Source organism: Cryptotermes secundus, unplaced genomic scaffold (assembly GCF_002891405.2).
Source record: "Cryptotermes secundus unplaced genomic scaffold, Csec_1.0 scaffold838, whole genome shotgun sequence".
Taxonomy (NCBI): Eukaryota; Metazoa; Arthropoda; class Insecta; order Blattodea; family Kalotermitidae; genus Cryptotermes; species Cryptotermes secundus.
Genome location: NW_019744415.1, coordinates 345,395 through 360,894, shown reverse-complemented (window position 1 = coordinate 360,894; position 15,500 = coordinate 345,395). Strand labels below are relative to the sequence as shown.

The window sequence follows — 15,500 nt, the reverse complement described above, 5'->3', positions numbered from 1 at the left end:
GATTGCGAATTCAGTTCCGTTGGTAGTTGTATATGGTTCTTCTTGCAGAAGATGAAGTAAGAAAATTAACACAGCCCAAATTCTGGGACGTTCGTCTCCTTTTCTTTAATTATCTCTGAAACCGCAAAGATTGTGGAAAATTGTATTAGGCATAAAATGTATTTAATTTTCTGTACAAACTCTAGTTTCAAACTCTTTTCGCTCCGACGAACATTTAGCGAGTTACGCATGATATATGCCCAGAATGTATGTATGAATGTATGTCTTCATGTTAAGTGTATTATTCGAGTTTAACCAAAATTGTAGCGTGTCGACAAATTTTAGTAAAGCCCCAGAATATCAGTTTTCATGAAATTTATGTTGACCAACGCGGTTAAGTGGGTATCATTCTTGCTTCGTGGAAGGTCCTGGTGCAAATCTCGGCATGGATACCGGATATTCTAACATGCGTGTTTTTTCCCAGTCTCTCCAAGCTAGTGCTAGAATAGTACGTCTAACTAGGCCACCACCGCTTAATTCCACATCCGATCAAATTCTTTACTCATTTATCGTTTTATTATTCGAGGATATTATGTCTGAATTGCTGTCAGCGTCACTGAATAAAGCATAAAAAATACAATTCACGTAAATTTATTAGCGGTTCTCGAGTTATTCATTTAGACAAACGGACGTGCCATGGACAGGGATATTTGATTCTGTTGCTGGCTACATTCAGATAGTTTCTACGCGTGGCGGCATGAATATGGATGGAATGGCATAAAGTAGTTAAGTAGAATAGTATAGCGGTTGGTAATGTGTTGGTATTGTAGCGTGAAAGGATGTAGAGGATGTAGAGTTTGTAGCTGCCGTTATCTTATGCAAACATTGGCTGTTGAACGTAGAGGAAGAGGTAGTGCATTTATGAAGGGGAATCTCTGAAAGCTGGAAAGTAATCTGTTGGACTGTTAGATGGTGTGAGGCAAACTAATAGAACGTAATCTGTAGGCCGAGGGAAGCTGAATAATATTAGACAAGAAATGGCTGTTCGGAGTGCAGTAGAAGGTTATGATGCATTTTGCAACTTAATTGGGGAGCTGGAAACTCAGGGTAAACCAGTGGTCGTATACTTTTCAGGGTCTAAAGGTGAAGATGGAAAAAGCTGGTGTTCAGATTGTGTAAAAGGTATGTTTACAACATGATCTATCAAAATGTGGAACGTTTTAGGCGCTAACATGCCGGTGTGTTGTAATGGACCCAACATTGATTTGTATATTTTCAAGGTTGCCTGTTCGAATCCCCAGTTGGAGATCGATTATTTTATCGAGGTTTGTTTCTGTGATATCTCAAATTAAGATAGATTTAATTCAAAAGTCCTCCCTATTTGATGCTGCACACCTTCTGCAGTTGATAAAGTGTCATTAAATACCATGAGAAATAAATACTATGTAAAGTATCGTGGTTTATGCCAAAAAAATATGTTTTTTTTTTAAATTCACCAAGCAGGTTGGTGTGGCAGTGACGTTCCAGACATGTATTTTGGAGATAAACATAGTTGAACTACAACCAGGTTGTTGGATATACTGACCGCTGTTTCATGGTTTCCTCATCTCTTAGACAAATTCCAGGAAGTGGTCACATCTGATAATGGCCAAATCCTTGTATGCACACAACACATGCTTTTCTACCAATGTCATTTGACCTTATATAGCCTTTGTGTTTGAAATTATGTCATTAAAAATCAAAGAACCAATCAGAATTCAATGTTCTAAATTTTTTTTCTGTGGTATTTATTACAAACTATTTTATGTAGAAGTTAATGTGAACAGAGAATTTGTTGACGTTGGAGGGAAGATCATTGTGGCTTATTTAATGGCATTGGCCAAATGAGGAGAGAAGAATTCATGAATAAAACCATGGATAGCTTACCACAGAATCTGGCACTGTGAACATCTGAGCATAGGTCACATGCTTGCCAGATATTATCTGCAGCTGGTCAGAAATGTTGTAACAGACTTAGGTGAGACCTCCCTGCTCTCATTCATATGGGGCTTATCTGAATTGTATGTTGGTGCTATTCTTACCCTTTGTCATGTGTTGTAGTCATAATTTTCTGTGTGAATGTTAGGATGATCAGGTCAGGTCAGGTCAGGTCAGGTCATGTTACAACTGACGGTCAGTCAGTCTGTCGGTCTTGGTGTCGAGCCCCAGCTGGGGCTCATGACCAGATATTTCTTTTCAATGAAAGTTACTGTCCTGTCTATGTGTAGCGCCCTCTCTGACGAGAGGTCGGGTCTGTCATCTGTCAGTCAGTCTGTATTAAGTCTATTGTCTGTATTTACATACATTTACAAATACACACTTAATCCTTACTTCTATGTACAATATATACACAGCCTCTGTCAGTCCAGGCTAGGTACAGCGGATTATGCCCTTTCATATATATACATATATATCCTAGTAGTATTTGCTACCACGGCAGTCTAGTCACTTGAACGGTCGTATGCCTGACCGCCGCCAAGTTTAAGCCTCTTATACTTTCTGTGTCGGGCTTCGCCTTGTCCGATGTTGCGAACATTCTCATTATCATGATTTTGTATGACTTCTGCTTGTGGATCTGTTAGGATGAAGGAGGAAGTGGACCTACTTATAGGTTTCACATTGGATGTAAGGGTAGGTGTGTGGAGTATGGTGCTATCCAATGGTAAGAAGCCACATGTTGTAGAAGAAAAAGAAGGGTTGGGGGACAAGAGGTGAAGCCAAGCTTTACCCATTTTATGACCATCTTTGTATTGTATATGTATTTTTATTTATTGTAAATTCAAGAGATCCAAAGATGGATATAGAACATGTTATAAAATAATATAGAGCATAGAATACATACATAGTTATTACATAACTAGGCAGTACAATGAATAGAACGATAATAAAGGTTATCTGCTTAGATATTCATCCACAGTATAAAATGTATGAGTGTTCAAGAAATGCCTTAATACAACCTTAAACTTTTTTTAAAATTATTGGATGTGTTCTTGATCTCTATGGACAGTTTATTAAATATTTTTATACCCACGTAATAAACTCCTTTTTTATAAGTAGTTAAATTAGCTTGAGGTAGATACAAATTTTGTCTTTGTCTAGTATCAGTGTTTGATGGAAAAAGAACTATATTTTGCAATACAAATACTAACAATGAAAATATATATTGTGATGCAAATGCTAACAATGAAAATATATATTGTGATGCAAATGATAAAATATTTAACTCTTTAAATATGTTTCTACATGAAACTTTACTGCATATCCCAACATTGCTCTGATAGCCTTTTCTGGAGAAGAAACATAGCAGAACTATGAGATCAGTTTCCCCAAAAGATGATACCATAGCTCATTAAGGAGTGAAAAAAAGAATAGTAGATCACTTTTAGAGCTGAAATAGACACGTAATATTTCATATTTCTAATTACATAACAAGCCTTACTTAGTTTTCTTACAAGTAAATTAATATGATTCTTCCATGTTAAGGCACTATCAACTATAACTCCCAAGAATGTAGTACTGAGGGTACTGTTGATAAACTTATTATTGTGATTTATTGTAAAAGTATCTGACATTACTGTCTTGGTTTTGAATTGAATACAATGTGTCTTGTTAAAGTTTAAAGATAATTTGTTAGCTCTAAACCATCCACTTAAGATTTCAACTGCTATAAGAATATTCCTGTTAAGATCATTTATATTAGAATGTGAAAATAGGATGCTAGTATCATCAGCAAAAATTATAGGTGTAGAAAATGTATTTAATATTTTAGGCAAGTCATTTATACAAGGAGCATTCTGTATATAATGCCTCCTATATTTTTTTTAACAAAAACTACAACAGATACAGAAAGCATAATAATGCAGTTAAGTAGAGCAAGATTTCAGCTACTTACAGTTATTTTTCCACATAATCACCACCATTCGTTATGCACTTTTCCCAGCGATGAACAACAGCTGTATGCTGTGCCCGTAAAAGTCTGTGCCAGCAGAAGCTAGCCACTTTCTTACAGCTGCAATGACAGCATCGATGTCTGGAAAATGTTGCCCACGTAGTCCATCTTTCACAGGCCCAAAGAGATGGAAGTCTGAAGGTGCTAAATCGGGGCTATAAGGTGGATGTGGTAGGACAGTCTAGCCAAACTTTGCAATGTGCACGATGGTCGCCAAACTGGTATGGAGTCTAGCGTTATCATGTTGCAAGCGAAAGGTTGCCTGCTTCTCTGGCCTGACTCAGGAAATGCGGGCTTTCAGCTTAGTCAGTGTCATCTTGTAGCGTTCAGAATTGACAGTCTCACCAGGCTCCAGGAAATCCAAGAAAATCACACTCCCCCTATCCCAAGAGACCGTGCACATCACTTTCTCTGCCGATGGCTGTGTGTTGAACTTCTTTGTTCTTGGGGAATCCGGATGTCGTCACTCCATAGACTGTCTTTTGGATTCTGGCTCGTAGTGGTGACACCACATCTCATCTCTGGTGACGATGCTGTCCAGAAACTTGTCGCCTTCAGCCTCAAACTAGTGCAGCAGGTCGTGACAGACTTCCGTTCAGTGAGTTTTGTGGTCCTGTGAAAGCATCCTCGGGACCCACCTGGAACAAACTTTGCGATAATCCAGTTTCCCCAACATTGTTTCCAATGCATTACAGTCGATATTAAGCCGTGCACACAGTTCCCTGGTCGTTATCTGCCGATCTGTATGGTTGAGCTGGTCGAGGCTCTGTTTATTGTGAGGAGTGGCAGCTGAGCAGGGACACCCACGGCATGGCTTGTCATGCACTTGACTTTAGCCACTGTTGAAACGCACTACTCACTGCCTCACTGTGCTGACATCCACTGTATCGTCTCTGTACACCTTTAGCAAGCATCAATGGATGTCAGTGGGTGCAATTCGTTTGGCTGTGAGAAATTGAATAACACATCTCTGCTTCGTACGCACTTCTATGTCAGACGCCATTTTGCTAGACTGCTCTGCTGTCGCTATCTGTTGCACGACAACCGAACTAACAGTACATTGGCAGGAAGGTTCAACCTTTACTACAACACTTCCAACATCCAGCTCAGATGTTACAGATTAACACAAAGAAATAGGAGGTATTGTATACGGAACGCCCTTGGTATATAAGAGAAACAACAAAGGTCCTAATACAGACCCTTGTGGCACTCCCTGTCTAACACTAAGTCAATCCGAGGATACTGTATTCACATCACTTTTATGTATTACTGTTCTAATATATCTGTTACTTAAATAAGATCCATAAGGTGCATGATCTTTCCCAGTAATACCATAAAATTTAAGTTTGGACAACAACATATCATGATCTACACAGTCAAAGGCTTTCTCCAGATCACAGAAAACACCTGCCACTAATTGCTTGTTCACAGAATTTAAAATCTCTCTAGTCAATCTGTAAATTACATTATCTGTTTTTAATCCTTTCCTAAATCCATATTGTTCAGTACTTGGGATATGATGCTTATATACTTATTAAGATGTTCTAAAGTTCTTGTATATATTATAGTTTCAAATATTTTCAAGAAAAAAGTTATATGGGTCTAAAATTCGACACTTATGACATTCTTATACAAGGGTTTTATTATCACATATTTTAGTCTATCAGGAAAAACTCCTCCCCTTAACATTTTATTGCATATATAGTTTATAGGTGAAATTATAAATGACAAGCTTATTTTAAAAACAAAGAGTGATATCTCATCATATCCACATGAGTTTTTTAACTTAAGAGATTGTGCTTCAAGTTGTGCGGGTTTCACTGTTTTGATGGTTCATTCATTATTCATTCATTTTATTTTTCTTCGAGTAATCCATAACAGTGATCATCACCTAGGATATAGATGTCCACATACAATAAAATAAGATACAATAGTGGCCATACAACAAGCAGCCTTGTCAGTTGGTAATACAGTAATACAAAGACATTACACCCTATTCAGTAATACAGTAATACATTAATATAATACATTATACACATACAATTGCAAAATAATATACAAATGTAAAATAAGTGTGTAAGTCAATATAGAAATGTGGTTTCCCAGGTAATGGAGGGATGGTAAGTCTGGATGTTTGTGAGGGCTTCAGTATTGTCAAAATTTGGTCTTGGTGAAATTTTTGGCTTCTTTTCAAGTGGGGTTCTCTATTTTGCAATCTCTGATGTGTTCCAAAATTCTAGTGGAAATGTGAGAGCCAGTTTGGCTGATGTATACTTTGCCATAGGATCAGGGAACTTTTAAATACCAGGTTTTGTGTCATGAGTTGTTTGCCCTCTATTTTCTTTAGGTGGTTGCCATTTTGATCCACACCATGCGTGTGTATTTTACCAATATTTTAATCTTGTTGCCTTAGTGTAACCATTAGTGCAAGCATTCTAATTCATCATTTCTTAAAATTATGTTAATATTTTGTGAAAAAAAAATATTTTGCTTTGTATGTGCAGAAACTCAGAGGCTCTGCTGAAAATCAGTGCAAAATTCTTATATTTATCTTGTAACAATTTCATGTGAAGAATCTCTGTAGCTTTATCATGTATATTTATTGATAAATATTAGACATTGCCAGAAACGGGTAGGAATGCCATCCTAGCCCCACCCCCCTCAAGTAACATTGAACCATAGAGTCAGTAAGTAGGAAATGGGTCACAAATGGGTATTGGGGGGGGGCATTTATTTCTTGACATATCCTCCACCAACATTGATACCCTTGTCCCATTGCTTTACCATTGCATCAAAACCCGCAGCATAGACGTTTTTGACTGCTGTCACAGCCGCTTCTGGACTTCCATTGTAACCTCTTTGTCATCAGTGAAGTGTTTGCCATCAGGGTGGTTTTTAGTGGACCAAACAGAAGGCACTAGGGACCAAGTCCAGGCTGAAAAGCGGATGTTCAAGAATTTTGCACTGTAGTTCTTAAATTCTCTCGTGGGTTGCTTGGGCTGTATGGAGTCAGATATTGTCATGATTAATCAGTACCCCTCTTGTCAGTTGGCCTGGACGTTTTCTGTGAATTGCATCTCAAAGCTTCGATAGAACCTCACAATAAGATGCAGAACTCATATTTTCACCATGCTTTTGAAAATGAGCTAACAGTACTCCGTGAGAATCCCAAAACATGGTGAGCATAACCTTCCCAGCTGATGGCAGAACCTTGAATTTTGAGTTTTTTGGTTGAGGGTGACCTAGGATGTTTCCATTGCATTGAAGTACACTTTGATTTGGATTGGTAGTGATGCTCTCATTCATCCCCAGTAACAATCCTGTTAAGCGTATCTTCTCCTTCATCTGCATACTGTAAGAGATGTTGCAAGGACAGACCCATTCGAGTAATTTTTTCTCAGTGCTTCAGTTTTGTGGGCACTCATTGTGTGCACACTTTCCAAAACTTCAAACAGTCATGTACTATGCTGTATGCTAAACCTTGGGAACACTCTAGTGCAGTTGCTACACTGTTGTTATCCTGTCAGTGCAGATCAGTTGCTTCTGTCACAGTCTCAACAGGGCAGCCTAGTTGGGCATCATCTGGAACTTTCGAACTTCTATGAGAAAGTTTCTCAACCCATTTGTGAACTGCTATATGAGACAAAAACTTCCCACCATAAACAGGAAACATTTTTTTATGAATATCCTTTGCATTGAGTCCTTTTGACCACAGGAAAGGCACAACAGATCGCTGCTCTTTGGTAGTACACTGCTGAAGCATGGTCGCCATTTTAACTACTGAAACCAGGCTTTGAACATGTGTATGCTTGTCTGCTACCTAGACTTTTTTTATTGTAGAAAAAAAAAATTGTAAATACAAAAAGGCCTAGGCGATGCTACCTAGACTGTCATGAGGCTGGATTGTGCTGCTACCTACTGATACCTATAGAAAGCCTATTACGTCCATTACAGCTGTTTCACTTCCATCTGTGACCTATTTACTGACTCGCCTTCATACTTCCATCGTATCTGTATGGTTTATTTGAAGCCAACATGTGTTAGCTCAGTCTGAAATCAACTGGAACAGTTGCTGCACACTAACCATAATGGTTATGCCACTGTTGCACAATTATGAGAGTTCATTTTTGAACCTGGGTTGCCCCACCCAAAGGTGAAGCAGGGTACAAAGAGGGAGAGAGAAGCCCTGTGTTTCTGTGGATATCTTGACAGATCATTTTGGAATTCTAAAATCTTGCTGGAAGTTTTGTAATTAATAATGAAGTTATTATTAATATAGAAAATGTTTTAGCTGAGCAAAATTGTTCTCTTTCTCCATATTGGTTTGAATTTACAACATTACTTTTATTGTCACTTTCTTCCTGCAGCGATGCCTGTTGTTGAAAAAGCTGTAGAAGATGCAGAGGATATACATTTTGTGTATGTTGGTGTTGGTGACAGGAAGTTGTAAGTAGACATTAATAACATGTTTAGAATCACAAGCAGAGATGCCCAAATGGGAAGCAGTGGACTAACTACAGTGAAACAAATTTCATGTCAGCACCCAAGCACAATATCACACAAATTGTACCCTAACATTTAAAGTATTTTCAAATCAGAATTACTGTATTTTAAACTGATATGAATTCAGAAATTTGCAGAGCAGCAAAAATAAATGACCTCACTTAGATGTAGATTATCAGACATCCTGTAGTTTCATCTACAAACATACTGCCTCCATCTTCAGGGTTGAGGTGAAGCTCTACCCTTAAGACAGAGGCACTGTGTCCCTCAGGAATGGTGGTGCCCAACTACTGAACTACATGGAGTCATAATCCCAGAGACCACAATTTGAAGAAATATGTTCTAGGAACATCTTCCAGCTTTGGCAACAATTTCAGCAGAACAGAACTGCACAAGAAAGATTTTTGTAATGAAAAGGATATGCTGCTTTATGGAAACACAGATATCATGTAGCAAGTAAATAAGATTTTGGATGGGTAACTGCCTTGCTTTTTGTTGTGATGGGGCTGTTTGATCTCTCTCTTGCTTGCCTTTATCACTGTTGGATCTCTTTGTTTATAACTGGTCTGTGTGGCTGTATTTGGTTTATTATTTAGCTGTTGTTAAGACTGGTCTATGAGTTAAAGAAAAAGTGAGACAGATAGCTGCAATTCCATATGTTTTTATTTTTCATTTTGGCATATAAGAATGTACATTGTATTTTATCTTTAGTAGCATTGAAGATATCCTTAACTACGTTGATGTAACTTGTGGAGCTGGTATGATAAACTTATTCATATTCATATTCATATTCATATTGATTTCCAATTCCATAGATCCAGAGGGGCTAAAACGCCACTGGATGTGGAACAAGTCCCATACTTGCATAGTTTCAAAAACGATTGAAACCAATAAACACAATAAATTTTCTTATACATGATCGGACAAATTATAAAAACATGCAAGATTGCCACAATATTTATACACAAAATAGTACATTTAAAAACATAACGTTGACATCTTACAATCAAAATTATCAAAATTTACAGTCATAAAATCAGGAATTTCAATACTTTAGATGTAGTCAAATTTCAAAATTCTTATTCATAACAATAGTATTCTTCCACAGTGTAGAAAGATTTGGTGGTCAGGAAATTCTTTAATGGCACTTTAAATTTAGGAATATCATATGATACTGGGTGGGGCGCAGAAACTTCCTTTTTGTGAAGACGCATTGTTAAGGGAGGGGAGGTTGCAGAAAAGTGGAGATAGGCTTGGCGAATGCAGCAGTCGTGGAAGTTTCTGTCCAATACCCCTCAGTAGGAAACATGAGGTGGACGAGTGAGTAGCGTGCGCTTGCTGTCGAAGCCTATTTTCCGAACAACCATCCTACGTGGCGGTGCAGCGTGCATTCCATACTCACTTCAGAATTAAGCCCAGAGGTCCCATTCCCGACTGGAAATCGATTGTTCTGTGGGTAGAGAACTTTAGGACAACTGGGAGTGTGGTGAAAAAATCATCAGGACGACAATGGACCGTTACGACAACAGAAAATATGGAGGCAGTTCGACAGTCGATTTTGAGATCTTTTTCGAACCAGCTCTTAAAGAAATGCATCTAGGAAATGTCTGGTTCCAACAGGATGGTGCCATGGCCCACACAACCCGAGCTTCGATGACAGTTTTGAGGGCAAAGTTCCCCGGACGGCTCATCTCACTTCGAGGTGACATCCCGTGGGCAGCGCACTCAGCTGATCTAACGCCCTGTGATTTTTTTTATGGGGATACCTCAAGGCAGAGGTTTTTAAACATCGCCCCATAAACCTGCTTCAGCTGAAGAATGTTATTCGGCAGGAAGTAGCCCAAATTCCAGTGCACATGTTGGAACATGCAGAGAGGAACTTCAGAAAACGTTTGCATCAGTGCATAGGGAACGGTGGCCACCACATTCAAGATATTTTGGTTAAAACTACATGATTTAAAACTTTAAAGTATGTTCTTTCATTAGCTAAACATAAATTTTGTCTATCAGCAATAATTTTTCTTTTATTCGCCTTCAAAAAAAAAAGGAAGTTTCTGCGCCCCACCGTTTATTTGTTTAAAGAGTTGATGGAAGGTGATTAATACCAGAGCACCGTACTCCTTTCTGGCATACAGTCAGATTTACCACTGGAAAATGCAAATCACAAATAGATCTTGTATTAAAAGTATGAACATCCGAGTTCATTTTAAATAAGTCTTTATTTTTAACAACAAACATTAATAAAGAATATATACTGAGGGTAGAATGGTAAAATAGACAGTTCCTTAAATAAATTTTGACAATCCCTGCTGCCGGAATTTGTAAGATTCTTATCCTTTTCTGGATTATAAATATAATTTTCGAGTGAGTTTAGCTACCCCAAAATATTATACTGTACGAGATAATTGAATGGACTAATGAGAAGTAAACCATTTTTAAGGTCTCCAAAGACAAGAATGGTTTCAAAAATCTAATTATGTAGGATACTTTATTTAGTTTAGGTATAAATTGTTCAATATGAGTATGCCATGATACATTTTTATCAATTATTAAACATAAAAATGTTATGGTATGTACACTAGTTATTTGTCTGTTTCCATATGATATATTTAAGTCAACTGCATTAGTGCTTTTAGTTAAAAATTGAAGGAAATAAGTTTTTTCCAGATTTAATGATAGTAAATTGCTATGAAACCATCTATTTAATCTATGTATGGTGGTATTTATATCTCTTTCAGACATTTGGATATCACCGTTTGTAATTATGAGACTAGTGTCATCAGCATATAAGACAGGGTTTGAGATGTCGGATATTACATTAGGCATACCATTAACATATAAGAGGAAGAGCAAGTGACCAAGTATGGACCCCTGAGGGACTCCAACAGTAACAGGTTCCCATCTAGAGCAGTATTTACTTGAATTAACATTAACTAACAGTCTCTGATATCTATCTTGTAGATAGGATTTTATTAAGTTATAAGCTTTTTTTCATTTCATGCATCCTGTTGTGTTACAATATACAACCTCTTTATTAACGGTCACAACACAACAAATATCAAGGCCAATGCCCAGCTACGGGACTATTAATCGTATAAAACACTTGATGTAAAAAATACAGTTAATCAGATTATATAAAACATAAGTTATATTGTAAAACAAGAATAAAATTTTAATTGATGTTTTATAACATCGAATCAGTCGTTGGTTTATGTAATTTCATACGTTCCCATGGACAAATTGGAATATTCTTTTCCCCCCTTTTGTATATATAATTGTATAGGAGGCTCGTGATGTAGATGTTAATATTAATTGTTTAGTTGGTGCTTCATCTTACAAAGTATTGTCCATACTGTAGGGAATGTAAACAACAACAATCATTGTTTACATTCCCTACAGTACAGTTTATTCACATTCTGCAGGAAGAAGAAATCGCTAGCTTGTTGCATGACTTAATAAACATTTTAAATGTGGGTACCTAACTGTAGTTGATAAAACTGGAGGCTCCATTTGACAGTTTCTAACAAGTTCACATTCATTCTTTCTTCATCTTGTGACAGAAGAATCAGGTTTGCTCATTACAGTTTGGTTTTTTCCCTCCACATTTTTTATGTCAGCTTGAAAATAGACGACAAATTAGAATGCATGTCCTGAATTAATCTTGTCGAAAGAAGCATTCTTAGAATAATTTTATCTGACAAGCTGTTCTGGAGGTATAGATGCACAGACACAGACATCAGGGAATTTCTTTGATGCATATACCATTATTGTCCCTCCTTCACCCAGACTATAATTTTGAAATGTTTGTAGTCATGCACTAGATCTTCCACCTCATAACATTACAAAGCTTTCTACTGCAACATTGAACATACATAATTAGACTTGTAGTGACTGAAATTTAAATATGGTCAGTCTGCTATTAAAACCTCATTCTTGTTCATATTTGCATCACTGTTTTGCTCATACAGTCACACGGTATGACTGAGGACTTAATTAAATTATTAGATTTTCTCCCCTATTCATTGTTTGAAGTAACTAATGTTATCTGTAAGCACAACTGCACAATTTAGTTAAATTATTAGATTTTCTCACCCATTTGTTTGGGGTAAATATTATTGTATCCTCATTGATAAAGCTGATAAATGTGAGCGAAATACATGTGAACTGTCACTGAGTTTGTAGGGCCTTATCCTGAGGAGTCATTTACCTTGAAACCTTTCATTTATATACATCAGTGAGTACCATGAGCTCTTTCCCCAGGCGTAAAGTGGCAAGGGGTGTGAAGCTGACCACTCGCCTTCATCTAGTGCCAAGGTCAAGAATGGTGAACTGTACACCCCCCCTCCCCCAATTCTTCATGGTATAATGTTCAACTAATTAAGCACAGGGACAACTTTACATTACCTGCATTAAGTACATGTGCACTCTTCAGCAGAATGTTTCTGTTATGGCACAGTTTGACATAGTATCAGCAGCAGTTTGAGGGAACAGATATTTGCATTTCAATAGTGACTTTATTGGAAAATCAAACACACCTTCAAGTATTTATCAGTGATAACTCAGTTAGAATAGCAACTAGAAGTAGATTGTTGTTTGGATAGGTTCAATTCCCAGCAAGGACAAGACATTCTTTCTTCTATGCAGTGTTCATACCAGCCTCCAGTACAGTGGATACCAAGGAGGCTAAAACAGGAGTAGCATGAAGCTGACCATTCAACTCCATCTAGTGCTGTTGTGAAAAATGGTGGAACGGTAGCTGCATTCTCCCATTCATCTTCATAGCATGGTGCTTAATTAAGCAAGCACCAATTATTGAAAAATGTTTAAATCAAATGATACAGAATTGAGTGAGAGGGAGGGATGTGTTGTACTATGCAGTCTTTATTATACAGAGAGCCACATGTGACAAATTTTATGACATGCCAATTATAAATATCACCTCATAAAAATAAAAAAATTAGTGAAATAGGCAAGAAAAGATTGTTCCTTAAAAGTGTTGATCAGCTGTTGAGTTGATCTTGGATGAATGTTATATGCTGATTTATTCTGATAAAACACTGAATTGAATAATAATTTCATAAGGTAAGTACTGACTTTGTTGTAGTCTGATATTCTGTGCTTCTGTTCTCAAAATAAAAAAATCTGTTGAGCAGTAGTATGTGGTAATGTGGTGTTGAGGATTTGACAGAGTAGAGAATGTGGAATTTTAAATCAGTGCACCATCGATCTAAATGAAGCATTCGTTTCAAATTACTGTATATAATTCTTAAACTTCTATTCCTCCCTTTTGTCAGTCTGTGTAAAGAATCAAAAGATAGTAATGTGTGTGATTTGTTTTTTATAGCTGGAAGGATCCTAAATGTCCATTTAGGACAGATAAACGTCTCAGGCTGAAGAGTGTTCCCACTTTGATGGTGTGGGGTCAGTCTGAAAAGGTGGAAGAAGCTGAATGCTCAAATCCAGATCTGGTGTCAATGTTATTTGAACAACCTTAAATTGTAAATTAATTGCCACATTGTGTTATTCATTCCTACATAAGATTTATATTGTATTGTATGGTATTTATTACACACGTTCCAGCACCTCCATACAAGGCCGAAGCCATTGGATACAAAACCTGTCACACCACAAGCTTGCTAAATCAGCAAGTAAAATAATAATAGCATGTCTAGTGAAGTAACATTTAACTTGCATGGAATGTAATTGTTTATAAAACTCTAATAAAAATTCGAAGTTTATTAAAGAATATATTTTTCTTGTGTTGTTATGAACATCTTATATTTTAACCATCCCAACCTTCGCTGGAACAGACTGTTAGTAATGAAATTGTAGACATTTAGCTGTGCATCCATTTCATCAATGCCATATTTTGATTGCTGTATGGGTTCTGTGGCTACTTTATTGGCCTCAGGACATCTGCCAGTTTATGTTACATTACTTCAGGATATCTGCTTGCTTGGGTGATGTTAGCCACTTCAGTGGCTGCAGGACATTCAAGTGTTCTGGTGATGTTAGCTACTTAGTTGGATGTCTCATAATTCAGGTGGTGTTAGCTGCTTCAGTGCATACAGGATGGCTGCCTGCTGATGTTAGATGCTTTGATGATTACGAGTATTCAGCCCATTCATATGAAGTTATTTACATTTATGGTCAAAAATAGCTTTAATATATGTAATACATGGATGTATTTGGATGATGTAATGTAGACAGGGAAGGTTAGAAATTCCTGCATCATTATATATTTCTTGTGTTAATCTCACACAGCAGTGCCTTCGGTATCAGAGAAACATCACAAACAGTGTTTGCATTGCACCGATAGGGATCTGTATTGGCATTTCAATGACTATACATATTCCTGTGTATAACTGCCTGAAGATGGTCTTGTATGACTGAAACGTGTAGCAGCAATAAAGATCGAATATTAAAAACTGAGTATTTGTTGTGTTGATGGTTGACATAATTCCTGTGTATATACAGGGTGTCCCAGGAGGAATGGACCAAACTTCGGGAGGGTGTTCCTTATGTTAAAGTATGCCGATATAACCCAAAACACCTATGTCCAAAGTTGAACGGTTACGGAGATAATGGCCAGAGAAGTGTGAAATTTTGACCGCTGTTACACACTTGTTGATTACAAAATACATATTAAAACTGGCATGAATATGTGGATTCTGTAATGTTAATAATGTATGTAACATCAAACTAACTTGTGAGTGACGTGAAGCCATAAAATTGAAGTACAAAATACTCGCTCGCCTTGTCATAATTGTCCTTAGGGTTTCCAAGCACTATACATGACACATGACTGGCAAGCGCTGACGTAATATGGCTGGCTGCGCATGGTGGTATAAACAGACTACATAACTGTATTAAAAGTACATTCACGGACAATCTCTTTTGGAATTTCGTTTCCATTATCTCATGTGGATTATTATGGAACCACGTATGCACATTTCGTAAATTATTTACACCATCCAGGGTAAAAGACGCCTCATCACTGAATAAAATGACGCTTAACAGTTCGGGATGA

At 37.2% G+C, this 15,500-nt stretch overlaps 1 protein-coding gene across 1 annotated transcript; it reads left to right on the top strand.

Annotated features, from left to right (window-relative positions):
* Positions 1-714: 714 nt before the first annotated feature.
* On the top strand, positions 715-14,218 carry LOC111874756 (thioredoxin domain-containing protein 17). Its single transcript, XM_023870515.2, has 3 exons — positions 715-1,161; positions 8,335-8,413; positions 13,815-14,218. Exons 1-3 carry the CDS (start codon positions 1,017-1,019, stop codon positions 13,963-13,965), a joined length of 375 nt encoding a protein of 124 aa, XP_023726283.1. The 5' UTR covers positions 715-1,016; the 3' UTR covers positions 13,966-14,218.
* Positions 14,219-15,500: the final 1,282 nt, after the last annotated feature.